This window comes from Antennarius striatus, chromosome 12, assembly GCF_040054535.1.
Source record: "Antennarius striatus isolate MH-2024 chromosome 12, ASM4005453v1, whole genome shotgun sequence".
NCBI classification, from domain to species: Eukaryota; Metazoa; Chordata; class Actinopteri; order Lophiiformes; family Antennariidae; genus Antennarius; species Antennarius striatus.
The window spans coordinates 13,294,888-13,315,243 of NC_090787.1; the positions used below are offsets into that span (position 1 = coordinate 13,294,888).

The 20,356-nt window shown below is 39.4% G+C and overlaps 1 protein-coding gene across 2 annotated transcripts in view; it reads left to right on the top strand.

The window, feature by feature from the left end:
• The window catches only part of ubr3 (ubiquitin protein ligase E3 component n-recognin 3), a 35,946-nt gene that overhangs the window by 11,077 nt on the left and 4,513 nt on the right, over positions 1-20,356 (top strand). The window contains exons 20-34 of one of the 2 annotated variants that reach the window (XM_068328467.1): positions 157-298; positions 1,061-1,165; positions 1,264-1,434; positions 2,523-2,555; positions 3,477-3,922; positions 5,251-5,339; positions 7,370-7,519; positions 8,244-8,377; positions 9,161-9,271; positions 9,763-9,963; positions 10,396-10,532; positions 13,621-13,706; positions 16,507-16,612; positions 18,183-18,283; positions 19,285-19,409. In XM_068328467.1, the coding sequence (XP_068184568.1) occupies positions 157-298; positions 1,061-1,165; positions 1,264-1,434; positions 2,523-2,555; positions 3,477-3,922; positions 5,251-5,339; positions 7,370-7,519; positions 8,244-8,377; positions 9,161-9,271; positions 9,763-9,963; positions 10,396-10,532; positions 13,621-13,706; positions 16,507-16,612; positions 18,183-18,283; positions 19,285-19,409 (2,137 nt within the window). The remainder of the gene's footprint in view (positions 1-156; positions 299-1,060; positions 1,166-1,263; positions 1,435-2,522; positions 2,556-3,476; positions 3,923-5,250; positions 5,340-7,369; positions 7,520-8,243; positions 8,378-9,160; positions 9,272-9,762; positions 9,964-10,395; positions 10,533-13,620; positions 13,707-16,506; positions 16,613-18,182; positions 18,284-19,284; positions 19,410-20,356) is intronic. The other variant, XM_068328468.1, reaches the window with a different exon arrangement.

The following is a 20,356-nucleotide window of genomic DNA, read 5'->3' on the forward strand; positions in this document are numbered from 1 at the left end:
GAATTATTTTGAGCAATATAAAGTTTGACCTCGTCTCACGAGTACGTCTGTTATTGTGTTGCTTTTATTACAAAATATTTTTTACTGTTGTGGTACAGTGTGTTACTGATTGTTCCTCTGACATTTCTCTCTGTTCTCGGTGATGATGTCACCCAGTTTAAAACAGTCTGGCATTCACACCGGTAACCCATGGCCTCCATACAAGGAGAGAACACGTCTGCACCCGTGTTACAAAGGTCTAATCAAGCTGTTGCACTGTAAGACGCTGCATATCGTGATCTTCACGCTCCTTTACAAGGTGAGCCCTCCAGCATCTCTACAGAGTAAAACACAGTGGTGCTCAAGGATCTCAGTGTACTCCTAAATAACATTTCCATAGATGTGAGTATTTATATACTGTAATTAAAAAAAAAGAAAGATGGTGATCAGCTTATCCAAATATTTTAGTCTTTGTCTTGTTTCCTCAACCATGAAGTGATGTCATTTTCACATTTGTGTAAATAGCTGTCCAATTTTGAACACCTTTTTTTTTTATTGGTTAGAACATATTGTGAAAACTGTACTCACTAGCCACCTTAAATATTACACAATTATTAACCTCCATGTGCATTTATATATTCTGACATATTAAGTTTTCAACTAATTTAATTGTTTTGTATGTAAACATTATTTTTAAGGTATTAGGATATTTGTTGTGTCTGGAGAGTATCTGGCAAATATGAATTTTTTCTTTGCTAAACCTCATGTCAACCATGTTACATACGTGTGCCTTTTTATATTAAAAAGCACATGTGAAGTGTACATTCTTTTTTTACCAAAATTAATGAATAACTTAAACATGATATTTATGTGTTACTCTGACTTTTACTTATTGTAAAAAAGGATGATTTCGAGGTGACCCTGTAGGTTGGTCATGATGTATATCCAAAAATAGACTCAACTTCAAGGTCACATAAGGAATTTCCCACAGTAATGCATTTATTTTTTTGGTGTTTTGCATCGGGGTAAATTCTCTTTAGATAAAGTTGTTTTTCCAGCTTAATTCTCCATTATGTTCTAGATATGGATGGATCATCAGAACATGTCTGAACATGTGTTGTGCATGGTGCTCTACCTGATTGAGCTGGGTTTGGACAACCAGGTGCAAGAAAACTTGGAGGACGAGGTTAGATGTGTATTTTTGTGGGTCAACTGCTGCCCCATTCCACGTGTAAACCTACTATGTGGCCTGAATTCAAGTCTCACAAGGTCTTGTCCTTCCAGGAGCCTTGCATCGAGGAGCACTGCCATGACAGCTGGTTCCCCGGCACCAACCTCCTCTCTAATCTGCACCATGTCATCAACTTTGTAAGGGTTCGGGTTCCTGAGACGGCTCCTGAAGTGAAGAGGGAGGCCCCTCCCAGCACCAGTACTGAAGCTTCTTCTTATGGCCAGGTAAAAGCTTGCTGTGTGGTAGGCAGTACATCATAATAAAGACTGCTGGAAATCAGCTCCTGGTATTTTATTGACTGTATGATTTATGTCCACACAAAACAGCTGTGAATAAAACAGTAGCAGAAAAAAGTTTAAACTAAACACTCAAGATGCAGTTCTTTTTTCTATGAAATTCATCAGTCTTCTGAAAACACACCAATTCCAGTGTTGGTGTGTATCCCGTGGAATGCATTAGTAGGGAATTGTCTGCTTAAATGTCAAGCATCAACACACCAGGCCTGTGCTGCTGTCAGTGCTGTTGTGTAGTTTGTTGTTTTGTCTTCAAGTGGTCAGTTTAATTCCTGTCGGGTGTGGTTCCTATTCCTCCAGTCCGTTAAGCAGCACATGACACTGAAATTGATCCTTCAGTGCAGCAAGTGAACAAAAAAAATCTTATACGACAGCTTTGTAAACAATGCAGATTAATGAAGGCATATTTCACACGGCATGTGGTGACTGACTGAATCTACATAGAAGAGGCACCGCACTCCATTAAAATGTTAAAGGTTGTGACAAGATAAAATGTTGGTTTACTAACATGAAATGTTTGTAGGCTTAGAATACATACAAATATTAATCTAACAGTACCAAGATTCTTATGTTTTATCTTTTATAATTACAATGTGAGAAACAGTCCGCTCAGTGGTAAATTGAAAATAAATTGTTCCATTAGTTGTTTTTATAATAAGTGACAGCTGTGAAGGATAAACTGTACACTGTGTCTAGATCAGTGCTGTATGTAGTCTGCTGACTAAGTTTATGGTCATGACTCTTAAGAACTAAGTGCTAGTCCAACATGTTCAGCTGGTGGATGTTTAATGTGACATTTGGTACAGATCATGGTTTCCATAGAATTGATCTCGGTGACCTTTGACATTTTTGTTCTTTTGAAGTTTCCATGTAAAAAAAAACCCACTATTTTTTTAACGTTTGGTTTAGCTCAGTCCTGTCCTGCATGGAATTAATCTCTCATCGTTACATGGTTGTATCTATTTTTCCTCTTTCATAACGTTATTACTATTGTTCATTTTGCTGTACCTGCTCCACAGAATTCCAGGCGTCTTACAGGGAATTGGAGAGAGGTAGCTATCTGTATTAACTTCTGTGAAAAGGTTGGCTTTGATGCTGCGAGTAGCTGTATTTATCTTCTTTTTATCTATAATACAAAGAATTTTTTTTTTTTTTTACAAATATTTGTTTTGTGCTTTTCAAAGGACGTTGGCCTTTGTGTGTTAAGGTGTGTGTATTGCTGTGCTTCAGCAGTTTCCCTCCCTCCTGACTGCTGAAACTAATTACATGTGTACTGCAGGTTTGGGTAAACGCTTTTTAACTGCATGCCAGTATGATTGATGTTGCCTTGACTAGGCTATATGATGTATGTTTATTTAACAGAGCAGCGCAGGTCCTTTTTCGTCAGGTCGGGTCAAGGCAATCCTTCAGATGGCTGATGTGCTTTAACATCGGGATGATTTGAATTGTCCATGGAATGTGGTTTTTCTGTGTGCTTTCAGCAAAGGTATTTGTAAGCAGTCAGCTGAAATGTTATGATGGACATTTAATTAGGCTTTGACATATATTGTGTCCGTCAGACTGGGGGATGAAGCCCCCCGCCATCGTATCAGTCAGACTATTGGTGGCGCAATTTTAGGAGTTTATTTTGAACCTTAGTGAATAGAAAGACATGGAATTTGAAAGGTTTTCTCTTTTGTATCTGATTACATTATTTGTTTGTGTGGTGTGGACTTGATGCCTAAAATTTTGTGTGCTTTGACATATTTTTTGTATGCGTTTGACATTATTTATGCTCTATATATCCGGATCAGGGGATCCGTATAGCTTAAATCATAGAGCATGATCTTATCACTGACAGACATGCAGTAGGTTTTGCATCATTCATTCAAAAGCAGATGTTCAAATGTAATTGTAATGTGATTCATCAACTATGTGGTATCGTGTGAATGGAAACGACGTTGAATTTGTATTTTTTTTCTTTGTATTCCTAGAATTTGCGTGAAGCTCAGGTGTTCAGTCTCGTCGCAGAGCGCAGGAGGAAGTTTCAGGAGATAATCAACCGCAGCAACACTGAGGCTGCCCAGGCTGTCCGGCCCAAGAGCTCCTCCACACGCTGGGTCCCGCCAGGAACACCTCCACAGCTGGTGACGGAGATCCTGGAGATCCGGGAGAGCATGCTGTCCATCCTAATCAAGCTCCACCAGAAGCTTTCGTCCAAGCAGAACTCTCTGTCAGCGTCCTGGCTGGAGAATATGGATACGAACCTTCACGCTCACGGTGATGGCATCACGGCCATTGAACGCATCCTCACCAAGGCGGCCATGCGCAGCAACCAGATCAAGCGTAGCATCCAAGACATTTGCGGGAAGGTGTGCCCCCCTGTTCCACCAAAGAAGAACAATCCCTCTGACAAGAAGACCATGGATAAAGAAGAGAGGTAACATACCTCTCATCACCACTATACGTTTACACTCCTTGATTATAATGAAATGTAAATGTGAAGTTTACTGTGCAGGATTGTCCTAAATATATTGTACATAATTCCTCTCCTTTGTTGCTTCTCATGCACCAGGAGTGTGAGGCTGTCTGTGGAGACGCCAACAGTTACACATCCTCTGTCTATTTATTTCTTGTTTTGTGAGTGTTGTTCTGCGTTAGGGGACACGTGTTGGCATCTGCAGAAAGAAAGTCATCAAGCTGGGAACGAGATTCAGTTGCTTTTCTTGAATTTTTTTTTTTTTGATTAGTGCGTTTCTTGCAAAGTGTGCTTTTAGAGCAAGTATTGAAGGATTATTTAGGTGAATAAGAAATGATGCAAAGAGGAAAGCATTAGTATTTATTAGCAGATGTTGTAGATTAAATTTGCTGAAGAAAAAAAATCCAAATATTTATCTTATGCACATGCTGTACTGTATTTATATGGTACCTTTAACAAAATTGGGTCCTTTGGCTCCTTATAAAAATCAAGTCAGATTTTCACCTCACATTGAGCCACCAGCCCGTTTCCCCTATTTCACTCCCCTAATGATGATGGAATGGGTTATAACCATTTCATAATGACCTGATTTTGTGCTGGCTTCACCTCTCAGATAAAGGTAAAGGTAGAATCTCTCCCATTCACACAAACTGGTTCTGTTGCCAAGGCAACCGTCAGGCAGCAGTGCATCCAGTGGCAGTGAGAAGCGAGGAACCGGTGCTCATTCCTCATGCTGGTTGTCGGCACCCCTGAAGCCATCAGTGAAATTATTGAGCTGTGACACTCCTGTCAGCATTTGTTTATGTCCTCTTATTAGGGACTTAATTTACAGTCAGCTCTCACCCTGGGAGTCCACAGAGTGGGACTCAACCCACCGCATTCGTTTGGAATTCAACATTTCCAACTTCCTCCACAAAACCTTGTTGGAATCACCAGCTGTAAAGATATTAGTGTCCCCTTCTTCATGGAAGAGTGTCCTGCTTATGTCCTAGACAGCAGGCGTGTTTATTCCCAGGATGCTTTAATGCTCTGGTGAAGTGGAAGTCGTCACTAGGAGGGGCAATGTCAATGTAGGAAATGACTTTCATACATTAATTTTATTTTCCACTGGAGATTAGTTCTGTCATCTCATATGTAAGAGAATAGATATGATTTCAGTCATTTGTTAAGTGGATACTGAGGCATGTCCAAATGTTTGATTTTTTTCTTTTTCTTTTGTTGTTACAAGTATAAATGTGCGAACTGCTATGCTTTCATCAAATATTTTATTTCACTTGTTTTCCATTCAGACGCCAGAGGGCCAGAGAGAGGCAACAGAAATTACTCGCTGAGTTTGCTTCCAGACAGAAGAGCTTCATGGAAACAGCCATGGATGTTGGTAAGTTGTGACCTTGGAACTTTAATTTAATGCATCACAATATCTGCAGAGGCCATTGTCTAAAAGAAACTCGGTGGTAATGGTTGCAACAAATGACTAACCCTAACTTAAAACATTTGGATTCATCTTAATGAATCTGTTGTCCTTCATTTATTCTTCCTCTAGCTTTCTGTAGTAAAAATGAAAGTGAATGATGATAAAGCATGTCTTCCTACCAACATGTTGGTTTGTGCATCCATCACTCATGGTAACTGTCAAAGTTATCTGTTGCATCTGAAATGTTGAGAAATAGCTCTCATAATAAATGTAATGTCTGTTGATGATCTGCTGCCGTTGCATTTGAATGTGCTTATCAAACTAGGATTGTTGTGACTCAAGTGTACCAGACCTTCTAAAAGTACAATGGGTTACATTAAGCCTTCCAGTTTGAAGGGCGTATTGCTGCTGTGGGCTGAAATAAACCCATCATCCCCAGCGTTTTTCACTGGGGAAAGGTGAAAGTGGGCTGAGTCCTTGCTGGTGGTCTCCACAGGCCTGTTAGGGGAGACTGAGAGAGTGATCTTGTGGGAGTGTGGGTGGCTGCTGACTGAGGGCACATAGGATCAGAGCAGTAATAGTGGGCTGGACTCTCAGGGCCCACCCTGACACAGCATAGTTAGTGAATGAGTAATGGCTGCTGTGATCATACGGATCATTCTGGCAATGCTGCGTTTTGACCTCTTTCTGCACACAAACAGCTGAGCTCTAATTTTAACTGCTTTACTTTATGCTCTCTGCTGTCTTTGTGTCGCCTTTGATTCTTTTACATTAGATGGAAAGAGGATAATTCAAAACAAAACAAACTACAAGTCAATGCAATTTACTGTCTGTGGGATCTCCCCTCCCAAAAATGGTGGTGATTGTGTATGTTTATTTGTTGTGATCATAGTAAAGAAAAACTGATGGAGGATTTTCAAGCAACATTTATTTTCCAAATGTGTTTTTCTCTGCGCCTGAGGATAACAGACCTCAGTGAAGAAATTTCTCTGCTGCTACAGTAACCGAATGTCATAATTTAATGTGTTTCAATCTAGTTTCCAATTTAATGTACCACAACAAACGATATCAAACATATTGTCAAATCAGTGATTAATGTAATATAGACTAACCAATACTCCTTAAGAACAATCTAACCTTTGAAAAATTATAAACCTTTGTTATGAACAGTTTTTAAAAAGAATGTACGATGTAGGAAGCATGAAGCATCAGCGCAATGACATTTTATGTGTCCTTGTAGTCGTACATTTCTCAAACGTGTGTTTTATTTATTTATTTGTTTGTTTATTGTTTGTGCGTGTGCACACAATGGTGGCGCTATGGAATGGCCTGGGGCTAACGCTGTAGCACTGACATCTAATGCATCCTTCATTTCCCCAGGAACACACTGACCTCTCTTGAAAACATATTTTCCCAAGAAGTAATAAATCAATTTCCAATACAGCTTGACATTTCTCAACGATATTTCTGCTCAAATTGAACACAGTTTTTAACATTTAAGACTGATTCACTTCGGTAATTAATTTCTACTTCAGTGCCAGTCATTCAGATGGTTGTAGTGTGTAGCCTATATTTATATGTAGATGCTTCAGTCCCATTCTGGTATTTTTTATCTTTTGTATCATCAAACTGTCTGTGTAAATTAGAGAGGAGCAGTGTTGTGTAACAGAGAAATTAGATTATGGTTTGCAGTCGCTGACCTCCCTTCATTCTGATCTCGCTATAGGAGAACCTTTTAGACCATGGTATGTCTAAATGTGTCTGTTTCTGAGATGGTGAATGCTTTTCTTTTACTAAGAGGTGAATGAAATTCTTATATATACAGTAATTGAAAATGATTTTGAGGATATTCTCTGAATTGTTTTTTTTCAGGTTTGAAATGGTTGTTCGCTTCAGCTATTGTAGTGCATTTAGTTTTGACTGTTTCATGCTGAACTGTATTTGGGTCAGCTTTTGTGAGCTTTTTTTCAGATTCATACTTTCTTCCTCTCTAGAATCCCCTGAAGCTGATGCAGCCATGGACCTCGGAGCATCGGAAATCATGGAGTCTGAGGTTCTTTACGACTGTGTCATCTGTGGCCAGAGTGGACCGTCAACTGAGGACAGACCCACAGGTCTGGTGGTTCTCCTCCAAGCATCTTCAGGTAGTCCCAACACCCTACCCTTCCCTTCTGAGGTGCTGAAATCCTGAACTTTACTGCGGCACCCAATGTATTGAAAATCTGATTTTTTAATAGGTTGGTTGATTGTTTTAATTGACTCATTTATCATCTGTGTTGATTTCTGCTCACTTGTACATGCAGCCTGTCATTGTAAGAGGTCAATTCTATTCAGTATGGACAGCTGGGCGTCACTCAACACCTTCCAGATAAATGGCATATTGGATTCTCATTTAGTCACCTTATGAAACGGTTCAGAAGACTCCGACCTCACATCTAAAAATATCTATAATAGCATACAATCACACCTAGAGACCATCATTTAAAGCTTCATGTTTTCCATTACAACTGTATTGTTGTCGAATACCAGCGTGTGTATCATTTATCTGTACCTAGAAATATAATGTAAACATACCCGTCTTTACTGAGAAGTTAGTGTTTCGGAACCTTTTGAAGAGTTGTTGCCTTTTTTTCCGTTTTACATCATTTTAAATTGATCACGTTGGGTTTAGATGGTGAGTGAGACAAAAACACTCAATTGATTCAGTCATCTTTTGGTTTGCAAAGTAGGAATACAAGATCATCAGCATTTTCTGTCATTTTTAAATTCAGCTGATAAACCTACATAAGTTCTACACTGTGTGAATATTGAATGTAAGTTAAACTGACTTTAGTTTAGTCATCACTGACTGATGTCATTGGCTTTCAGTACTCGGGCACCGCTGCAAAAGCAAAGAGGCTAAGGATCTACCCACCAGTGATGAAGAGCACATCTACGCTGCAGACACGTGCGGAGTCGCTCATGATGTCAGATTATCGCTCATGCAGCGATTCTTCAAAGATGTAGGTATCTCCCAACGAATGGGTGGTTTTATGCCAGAGAAGAACAAAATAACATGATGAAGAACACGTTTAGCAGCTCTGGTGACTTTCCTCCATTCTGTCTGAATGACACAACATCGTACACAAAAATTTGAGTCTCTGACAAGTTAATATTTACAAATGAATCTGGACCAATCTGATAATTGATCAGTCATCCTGAAAACCAGGATTTGAACAAATGGAAAGCTACGAAACTGAAGAATTAAGTAATGATTAGTTCATAAATATCTATGAAGTGAAAGATTTCAGGAGTCTTATTTAATCTCTCCTGATTTATTCTAAACCAATCGCTCATTATGACTCATTAATTACTAATTACTTGAATATTAGTTGTTCAATATATTCAATACTAGTTGTTTTTGATTCCGCAAACCGTGGGCAGCACTTCCAGGAAAACTTCATTACCTAGAAATTCATTACTGAAAACTATTAGAGCTTTATTGAAAATATATATATTTTTAATTTGCTTGTCATACCAGTGTTGTGTATTGATTATCTTCCACCACAATCCTATACCAAAAGCAATTATGCTGGTTGAATTGGACATAAACAAATGAAATGCTGGCCATTCACTCTTGCAATCCATTTTGTTCTTGCTGCTGACTTTAAAACAGCTCAACAGAATTTACTCTATATTGCATTTAAAAAAAGTTCATGTACCCCAAAACAAATAAATATAAATAAATATACAAAAAGGCCCAGGAAGCTGTTATCTATGTGATTTTTCTGCTTGGAATTCTGCAGAGCTCTTGTCTGCAGTCGGTGTCGATAGGTTGGGATGGAGGCGTCTACGTCCAGACCTGTGGACACACTTTGCATATAGATTGCCATAAGTCGTACATGGAGTCTCTGAGGGTAAGAAAATGTGCGACCCAATGAAATAAGGGTTCATTAATTGTCGTAGTTAATTGACAGAAAGTTTATCAATGCAATTCTGTCAGTTGATTAGGTTTTGGTATCATTAGTCAAGTTAATGTTCAAAATGATTTGTGATCAGAGCTACTTGAGTGTGAAATTTGTTACCCAGGTATTTCAAACTAAAAAAATAAGCCTTTAGGGTTTTTTTGCACTTGAAGTAATCAAGATATCAACAAAACAATTTACCTCAGAGTATTATAAAGACAAACATAATAGGTAATAGACTAATTGCTGGACTACTGAAGGTTTCTAAAGCCTTAGATCCATTCTGTGTTAATAATTGTTTATCTTAGGATGAGAGGGACATTGTGCAGTCCTACATACAACATATCAATTCTATTTAGAAAGTTCACTATCAGTCGCCTCTTCTAAGTTTTGAGTCTGGATTGCTCGGTCATATTTAACATTTAAATGTCTTTATTTCCCAGAATGACCAGGTCCTCCAAGGTTTCTCCGTGGATAAGGGTGAATTTACCTGCCCACTGTGTAGACAGTTTGCTAACAGTGTCCTTCCTTGTCGACCTGGACGGGGCACAGAGGCCGGTGCCTGGCATGCACCTACAAATAAGAAGCTATGTGTTCTTGTAAAAGAGGTGGAAGATCTTCAGGAGAAAGTCGGGCTTTTCGCAGTAAGTCTTAGAACAAATTCTGGACATAATGACTAAAAACACCCAGAAGGTTTTACACAGCTGTATTTCAAAAATGCAGCCAACAGATTATTGTCTGGCTGTCACAGAGATATAGAATTAGATTTAGGGTCCACTTGCACATTATCCAGAAATCAGTAATGTGTGACATGACTCATAAAAACTAATGTTGAAGTTCCAGTATTACTTCCACTCCACTCCCTTCTGCTAATGAAATGAGGTAAGGCAAAAGCTACTCAGGGTTTTTTTTTATGATTGGTTAAATGTGAGCATGTGGCCCATGCATTTATGGCTTAATCTTAAATATGATTTCAAACTAATTGTGAATCTTCATATGAATTTTTCTTATTATTACAATTCTGATAATTTCTGATCAATTTATGTTCATCATTTATGTGTATTCTTACGTTTAAGACGGAATCCAACTTGAGTAAAGAGATGGAGTTTGTTATTAAAGACATTAAGAATACCACCCAGAAGAAATACATGGACTATGGCAAGAACCCCGGTTCCCCCGACAACGATTTCCTCTTCATGTACTCCGTGGCCAGGTGAGATCATTGTTGCACTGAGCTTAGATAGAGCCTCTAGAATGCTGTTGTCACGAAGTTGAGTCAAACCGTGTGATTGGTCAGTTAATCCTGATTTGGTTTTCTGTTCTGTCTGTTGTGTTTTGCAAAAAAATTATGAAAGTTATGTGTTAAAAAACTGGCTAAATTAAAAAAAATAAAAAAACAAAGTAGGTATCTAATAAATGATGTAAATCTCGAATATGGATGAGATCAGGGTGTCAAAGATGGACTTGGAATATGCTTAAGTGTTTTGTGTGTTGTATCTCATTGTGGTTTCCACAAAGCAACTACCATGTTTAGCCTGTTGCCAGGGTGATCCAGACAGGTCTAGAATTGGATGGATGGGTTGGTGAAGTAAATAGCCAAATGGTGGGGTAGAGTCTACTGTAAATGTATGACTTCCTGGCCAATCCCACAAAGCATTGTGGATTAGCTGAATATTTACTCTTCAAAACCAACAGTGGTCTTAAATGTTTGTGCATTCATAACTTCATCAGTGAATCTGTGAAAATACTGTATGCTTTCTCTGATTCTGCTATTCTTAAACATGGAGATTCTTTTTTGCACCACTTCCCACATCTTCGCAAACACTGCTGATTATTGGGACCAGTGGAATAAAAGCCTGCCTTTTGCTTCGCTCTAAATGCCAGCTCCTACGCTTGAATAACAAAGACTGTTCATTCAAAACGACAGCGGTGTCCTTTTTGTCAGTTTCTAGAAAGATGTTCTAAGATGAAAGTGAAAGTACCTCATCCTGGCATCAATTAGATCACCAGCTTTGCAATTTTTCTGTTTTCCTGAAATGTTTATTTTGCTCTGGAGGTGTTGTTTTCAGTTCATACTTGTCATTACTTCATAGTGCTGCATTGCTTCTTGATGTGTTGTAAAAATAATGGCCTTCTGAAGCAGCCTCAAGAGCTCCGTCACTCCAGGCCACAGTTAAATGGTATTGACTCGTGGTCTTTCTTCATTTATGAGGTCTGACGATGAGTTTATTCCACCGTCTAATGGTCCTTCACACGTTGTTTTTTTTTCACATTTTTGTTGAGATTTTGGAAATGAATCTTAACTGCATGACACTTCACCAACCCTCTGGTGAAAAGACAAAAGAAGACAAAAAATGTGCAGTCCTTTTTCATGGACTTGTATCCCCTCAACAAGCTTGACACACGTGAGAGAAATGAGTAGCTGATGGTTCATCCTGTAACCATCCAGACCTTTTGCCCACCCAGTCCTTTGGGTCCATCAGTACTCTCCACCCTGAAAGAAAAGATCCCTGGAGTGTGTCTGGGTGCCTGTTGGCTCTCTGAAGTTCAATGAGCACTGCAAATTGCCTTAGGAATGGAAAATTCCTTTGTTACAGGGGCACCCTTATCAGCAAAAGCCAGATGGAGCTTCACCGTGGCTGCATTATCTATGTGAAATTGCTTTTTCTCCCAGGAAACCCAAGGATTTGCCCCCACTTCCCTGGCCTATAGAAGGAAATGGCCGGTGGCAAGATGAAAACAGGCCCAGATTGGTCTTGTTTCCACGATACCTATCTGCTTTCACTATCTATTTACATTGTTAGAGGGTTTGGTTAGATTTTTTTTTGTGGTTGTTGTTCACAGATTTTGTGTTGAAGAATTAACATTCAGGAGTGAAATATGCTTTGATATGCATGGGATATTCACAGTGCAGATTATGCATGAATTTTGGTTGTGAACAGCCTTTATGCAAATCGTCCACATCCTGCAAAATCAGTCTTGGAAAGCTGTCATTTACTGGATACGGAATTGCTGTTGCAAAATAGGAATATTAAAAGTCAAATGGCTTTACTATGCAGCGTCTTTCATCTCTCTAATCAAGTCGGTAAAAGACGCAGATGTAATCAAAAGCTGAATATGATCTCAGTCAATATGCCAATATCACCATTCTCTAACACATGAACAGTTGATGGCTATTTTAAGGGAGATCGACACCTAGAATTAAAAATATAAAAAGTGTGAAAAATGATAGCCAAAAAAAAAAAAGAATTAAATTTAAGATAACGCCAAACTACTATAATATTTCTCTCACATATTTATATTATATTTGGCAGGAATGTGACGCCCTCTAGTTGTATTGCACTCTGGGGCCCACTTGTTCATTTAATTGAATGACTGCTTCCAACTTCTTTAGCCAGCAGACACTGACTGATGATTCTCCTTTAGTGTTCATTAATGTGCAGGTATAACATGAAGTAGACCACATGTTCAGGACGCGTGGCAGGATGATGTATGTAGGCTAAAAACATCATTTCATATTCAGAGTTATCCTTTCTGTTATGGAATTACAAATTGTACCTTTAACCCAGTGATATATTTCATTATGTGCTCGAGTTTTTCCTCTCTGCATCGATGCAGGTGGAACATCTTCTTTAGGGCAACACAAACATCAAAAAGTTTGAATATGAAACAGGAAACCGAATAGAAAAGCTCCTTTCGGCTCAAACAATGTCTAGAAAGTTGTACTTTGTGGTGCTGAATGTTCTGTACAGCTGACTCAAAAACCATCTTTTACCATCTACACAAAATCATATCAAAGCGTACTCACATCCACAACATACATAGCTGAATGGCAATTTACTAAAGTTGTAAAAATGAGAAGGAAAGACATAAAAACTTAGCATGTTCCTTTTGTTAAGAGTATTACAAAATATAATTAAACTGTTGTATGTAGTCATTTGTTCTTATTGAATTTAGAGAAAATGTGGTAGATTGTGATTTGGATTGTTATCTCACGCCCAGCTGAGATATGTCCCAGCCTCCCGCGACAGCGGACGAAGCGGTTATGACATTGGATAGATGGATGGATCTGGAAATAACCCTTGTCGCGAAGGATCAATTTTAGTTAAATCACACAAGTCTACATAATTTAATTAATGACAAGTTAAGAGATCTTGTTTTACCAGTTTGCTTGATCCATTTTGCTTTATCTCTTTGACAGGAAGTAAAATCTTGCTATGTGTCTTTTATTAAAACTTACCTGCTGTTTTCATTCGTGTGCCTGCTGCCATCTAAGTTATGAGTTATGACTTTGTCCTCAGGACCAACCTGGAGCTGGAACTTGTGCACCGGGGAGGAAACCTGTGCTCTGGAGGGGCCAGTGCAGCTGCCAAACGCTCCTGTCTCAGTGAGTACTCCTAGACCTCCCCATGATTTATGTCTGATGATGCTGTTTCTCCTCCGACTCTTAAAGCTTAACAACATGCAAGGCAATACCCATGACTTGACTTTAACACATGTTTGGGTTGAACACAAAACAGAATCTTAAGTTAATTGACTTATTTGACTTTATTGATTTCCGTTGTTTAACCATGCGCCACCCATTGACCTGTTGTGAGGTTGCAGCATGTATTATTAATACACAAGTGTTTTTATGGTAGCTTATAGTTAAGCTGTAGTACTCTAGTGAGGGTGGCAGTGCATCAGTTTCCATTGGGCTTTGTTTGAAAGGGGTCAGACTTGAGATCAAACCGACTTCCGTTTTGCAGCTGAACCATTAAAAGAGAAAACTCTACGAGTGGATTGGAAATGGCAGGCAAGGGTAGACGTTGTCCCCAGCGTGCTGTTGGGAGCAGTCGGACCAAATGAAGCAGACAAATGGGTTTGATGCTGTCTTAGTTTATTGTGTGACTGCTGACGGGGGGGGAAATGTCAGGGGGAGGATCAACCCTGAGGTTTTAGTTGAATCTCAAACAAAAAGCGGATGATTGATCACCACCATCATTCATTGTATTGATTACTGATCTTCAATTTTTTAGTCAACTGCACAAATATCTGTGTGGCGTTGCAACAAAAAAAGTCCATCTGAAGGTGTCACAGCTGAGTTTTTCGTTTCCTGTTTGTTTAATTATTCTGTCGTGTTGTGCCTGCTGCAGTGAAATGGCTTGTCATCCTTGAGGGGCTGAAAAGAGATTTCACACTGGAGATTTACCGTTAGCGAACTACATTAACTGCATGGACGTGCTGACAGCCAAATTTACCAGAGATGCAGTGCATTAGTGTTTTCTCTTTTTGAGGAAATGGATGAGGAGGAAACAGCAGACGTATGCTAACTGTGAGAGCTCACAGGGCTCCTAAGCCTGTTGTTCAACTGATGAGAAAATGATGGGCCGAGCTGCCGTTCAGTTTAAAAGTGGACGCAATAAACTACACACAAACATAATATGCACTTCAAGCATTGAATTCTGTGAAAATCAATAATATAAGCATAGATTTTTTTGATCTTTCATTGTAAGATAGCTCAGGTTGAAATTATTAAAACCCTGAAAGTTTTTGAAAGTCAACAAATAAATATTGCTATATAAAACTGCCAGAATTTCTGTATTTGAGTTCTTTAATATTTCCTTGATGGGTTACGTGTCCCTTGCAGTTGCATCATAAATCATACCTATGCCTGCCATAAAAGTACAGTCTGTCACTCCGTCTCACCCAGCTGAGAAAACTTAGGCTTCCAACACCAGCAAAGGCAGCAAGCAGATCAACTGTCACATACCTGCAAGGCGACTGCAAGGTCAAAATTTCCATTAGCACTGGGCTGGATGGTCGGCCGCATCTCAAAATATTTCCTGCTGACAACTTCTTGCAGGTGTCTTGTGTCTGCTTTGAAGCCTTTGAGACACTGATTTATTTATTTTTTTTAACTTTCATTTTATTCATTGTTGTTACTGAGTTTAATCACCAGCTCCATTCATTTAAGACAGGAGAAGACATTTGTGAAACCTTACAAAGAACACACTCCATAATGAATCCTGGTGTGTAAAAGAACTTGACTTGTAGAAAAGATGTCTTCTGTGATTATTAATCCATTATTATGTGTTGAAAAATGGTTATGACTGGTGACTTCTTCAGTTCCGAAGAAGTCTCTTGGATGAGAGGTGAAATGTTTTCAAGAAACTTCCTTAAAGTCCAGTGGATTGATTTAAACTGCTTTGGTTAGGTGTTCTCCATCTGTTCATATTTTGCAGTGTCAACACAGGAGCAGCAAACGACACGCTTGATTTTGTTCACCTCCCTGCTCTTTCTCATCCACTGACCCTCCCTTTTCTTTCCCCATCCAGACTAATTCCTGCTAGGAGTTGGGAGGTAGTGAGGAAGGAAAGGAAATAAGCTTGAGATGACAAATTGGATGTATCGAGGAACTGACACAGATATTTACTTTTCTTCAGGTTGAGTTGCCGTTTACCTGCGGAGGGCAGTGTTGCTCCAAGTATTGAAAGTCTGCAAACGTCAAGTTGCAGCGCTGCATATTTGAAGCACTTTGCTGCAATACAGAATAATAATTCTATGGAAAACAAAATCAAATACAAATAAAATTACAATTTTAAAGAGAAATGTTCATAGACGGTTGTTGAGTTCAGCAAGAAATGAATCTGAATGAAACTGGAAACATGGAATGTTTTTTTCAAATCTGTCCCTATTAGGCAATACTTTTATGAGAATAGCAGAGAAATGTATTTCTTGAATAGTAATGAAGGCAAGGGCATTTCTCCCATTTGTAATATGTAAACATTTAAAATGGGGAGACAACTCATTTCATTTTGTCATAAATTGTCATAAATTCTGTTGCTTACAAAAGGTTGGCCATCAGCTCAGAAGTGTCCTTTCATTAAATGCTGGTGTATAAACAAGAGATGTGTGTGTGTAGGGCATCTCTCTTCATGTTCCATTAGTTTCGACGAACAGGTGTGACCTGAACAAAGCGTTGCTCGAGGCTATCAAAGCGCTGCCATGTATCCATCTTGCCTGGCCTGGTTTTATCTGAGCCGAACCATTAACCTGCAGTTTGTTTAAGTCAACCGCTTCCATCATTTGATCTGCTCTGCTGGCTGGTTGGATGCGACAATGGAAACTTAGATAAACAGATGCTCGCTGATTTTGTTTTTGTCGGACCAGTAACAATGAGCCTTTGTGTTTTCCTTCCCTTGCAGATCAGCTGTTCCATGTGCTGGCCATGCACATGCGTCTGTACAGCATCGATTCAGCCTACAATCCCTGGACTAAACTGACTCAGGTTCCACAGAGCAGAGAAGCAGAGTGAGTGACTTTGTCTCTAACTGTAAATTTATTCATGCATTCTTTAAAGCCCCCCCCCCCCCCCCATCTCCCATCTCCACTGTCCCTCACACGGTTTCCTGCCTCAAATAAACATGCAATCAGAGTGCCACTTCGCCCTCTCTCTCTAAACACGACCATTTCCTCCTGCCCCCATCAGCTTTTCTTCCACACAAAGAGAAGCTAAAAACAGAAAAGGGGCCATCTGCGGTTTCCATAGATACCAGTAATTGCTGCATCTGGCAAATTACAGGGCACTCCACGGAGAGCAAAACGACCCTGTCAGATTCAGCGAAGAGAGAACAACCGGTACACACACATTTCATACAAACCAGCACGGCATCCCGACTGCCTGCTGTCTTAACCATCTCTAACAGACACCTGTATTTAACAAAATATGAGTCATAGTTACGACTTCACACGGTCTCTACCTGCGTTCTGTGTACGTTGGAACACGTTGAGGCTTTCCTCTCTGTTAGTGCTGTGAGACAGCTTTTCCACCTGTTAATATTAAAGTGCTCGGAGCCTTACATTATTGTCAGAGGAGCCATTTACTGTTTAAAAATACTTTGTTGAGGTGTCGGGACGGAGCACTGTCGTTGACACCCTGAGGCTTTACACCTGATCTAACCTAGTTAAACAGAACAGCGAAAACCGCCCCAAAAATGCCCTTGAATAAATGGTGTTGGATAAAACACAGAGGAAAGGAGATTTTTTTTCAGGTTAAGGTTGTTTGTGTATTTGGTGTTTGAAAGCTCCTTCCTTTGAGGGTCTCCTTTGCATTGCACAGTAGGATTAAGTGGTGAGTGCTTTGGTAATAGAAGGTATTATTTTTTAAGTGCAGTTTGCCTCATTCAAAACCGATGAGGCCTTTCAACATTAGAGTGGAACCTTTCTAATTGTCAACAGAAGACATTTAAATAAAGATGACACACAAAATGTAACACGCAACGAGGGTTGTACTACTGGGAACGAAGACAACAAACCTTTCCGTCCCATGTGTTTGACAAATTTGAAATTTGACATGCAGAAAGACATGCTCTTATACCTTTTAATAGTGTCTGTTGACATTCAGACATGTGGAAAATTTCCATAAATGTTGTCTATGGCTTTATTTTCACATGATAGGACAGAAATATGGTATGCTCGTCTGATATAAGAGACAAGATTCACCGTAAATATGACGATTAGACGACTGTTTTCCTGATGGATCTAAATTCCAGGTTTGAAGGCTTGATGAATGTAGTGAGAAACGGCTACGTCATCACCTGCTACTAATAATGAGTTCAAGAAAAAAATAAATCTGCTGTCTAATTTATCATGCTGATCATAAGCACCAAATGGATCATTAGATAAATGTATTCAATCATGTCAACCGCAATGGAAAAACAAACTCTTTCAAGTTGTAATCATTTCTGTGGTAGCTCAAGGTTGTTGAGCTTTTTATTTGCTGAAAATGAAAACCTATTTTTGTAGCTTGTTGTTGTCATTCCAGTAACTATTTTAGTCATGCAGAGGTTTTACTGATGGGAAACCCTTTTTTGTTTTGCAGTGGTTTTGATGAAGAAAGACCTGAGGTACCCATGCTGTTCCGAGATGTCCCCTCCCTCCTCATTATTTTCGTGCTAACAATGCCACAGCCGCTGCGGAAAGGTACAGTTCTTCTGTCTGCATCATGATTTTTTTTAAGAGAGCGGGGAGTCTGTCTGTGGCTGCTCCACAAGGACAGCCGCGTTATCAGCAGTAATCAGGGATGAGAGATGGAATGGAGTGTTTCACATCTCTTATGTGTGCCCCTGTTGCTGCTATTTGGCTTTGAGGATCAGAGAGATTCGACCTTGGTGATGGGAGGGCTGTACCTCCTCAAAGTGCCCTTCGGTGTGGCTGCTGCATCGCCTCCATCGTAGCCCATCAGTAGAATTTTTTATTTTTAATGTCTGATAGTTCTCAAGGTTATGGCATCCCTTCTGCAATCTTTATCATTTTGGAGTGATTAAGAAAAAGCATCATGATTAAGCATCAGCATTTCCAAAAGGAGGCAGATTCCAGTGAAATGTCACACATACAGTGCAAGAGGTCCTAAATGTGTGCATCCCATAATTGATTGATCCAATTTGCTTATTATTTATAGGATGGTTTGGACGTGTCATTTTCAAGCCCGTTTGCTCAAATTCACCTGGAGGGGTCGGGATCCATCGATATCGACAAATAGAGTTTTTGTAGGAGAGAGAGAGCGTCCGTGTCCTTGGATGCCAATTTCCTGTTTAAGTTTGTTCTTCTGTGTTAAAGGGTCAAAACAAAAATGATAAATGGGGTTACAATACCTCTGTTTCTAAACAGATAAAAGCGTGAGCTGCGATTGGTCCTTGGGGGTTCCTTTGCACTTGACTGCTATAAAGTGATCCCTTTTTTTAGTTTTACCTTCTAACTCTGCGTCCTGATGCTCGTCAGAGTGACCGGGACAGTGGAGCTGTCAGAACCCCTCTGCTGTAGACTGGCTGGGACGTTCTATTTAAATCACACTTCGCCCTAGAAACACTCCTCATTTTGCTGCACACACTTCAGTGGCATTTTATCTTCATATTCAATGCACACGTTCCACTCAAGTAATGTCTTTGAACGTGTTCTCAGTGTCACCTTCTCTCCCTGCTTAGAGCACTTTACCTGTGTGGTGAAGATGTTGTACAACCTGCAGTTCGTCCAGGCTCTGGCTGCACTCTCATCCAAGTTCAGTCCAGAAGAAAGGCAGGCCTGGAGCACAACGGGGGCTCTGGTGAAGGTGAGCATATTTTAGTGGTAATGGTCCCAGAGGGTGGCACTGAAACCAAATACAGCAAATACAAGAGTTGTTTTCTTCTGAAGACATTTAACTTTTACTCTGTGTCCTCGTTGAACTACTTCTATCTTCACATAGTTTCTATAACAGCAGTATATCATGAGTGAGTAGCTTGATTGTCAAAAGACAAAGAGCTGAACTCTTTAAGAAAGGTTCAACCCATAATGGAGGTCTGAGCTGTTATCTTCTTACTACACTTCCACGAATAATAGTGTAGACATTCAGGCACAGCTGCTTTAAAGATGGATTTTAAATCTAAAATGAGGATAGCATCCATATTTGGTAGCATGCCATTTTAATTAAATTGGAGTTGTTGCAAAATGTGCAGTCTGAAGAAAGATCAGAGCCCAGAGGAATGAAATCCATGGACTTGAAATTCCTCCCCTATAAATCTATGACAAAGAACAGCAGCCAAGATAAGACTGCTGTTTTAAATTCTTCCTCCTTCAGCTTGATAAACACTTGCAGCTTCTCTTCCATATAAAGTACCAGCCAAACCAGTTAATTTTTCATCCCAGCTCACAGGCAGTAATGTCTGATATCATATTGGAAGGTAGAAATTACTGTCTTTTGCTTATTGTTGTGCATTATTTGTTATAATTAACAGTACAGTGTAAAAACGTAAAAGCGAAGCATTTCGATTTGCGTCCAATATTCTCATTTGTTACATTAATATATTTGCAACAGACCAACATTTCCAGCTACTTAACTCTTTGTCCTTGGTCAAGGGTAATTTAATCATTTTACCGAACTCTGCAGAGCAAAAGGCCACTGAATTTTTTTGTCTGGAAGAAACATCAGAATTTAATTCAAGTCATAGTTCTTGTTTTGTTAGTGTTTTGTTGTCATCTATTGTCATAGTTGCTGTTTTCAAATCTTTTTGAAAGCTC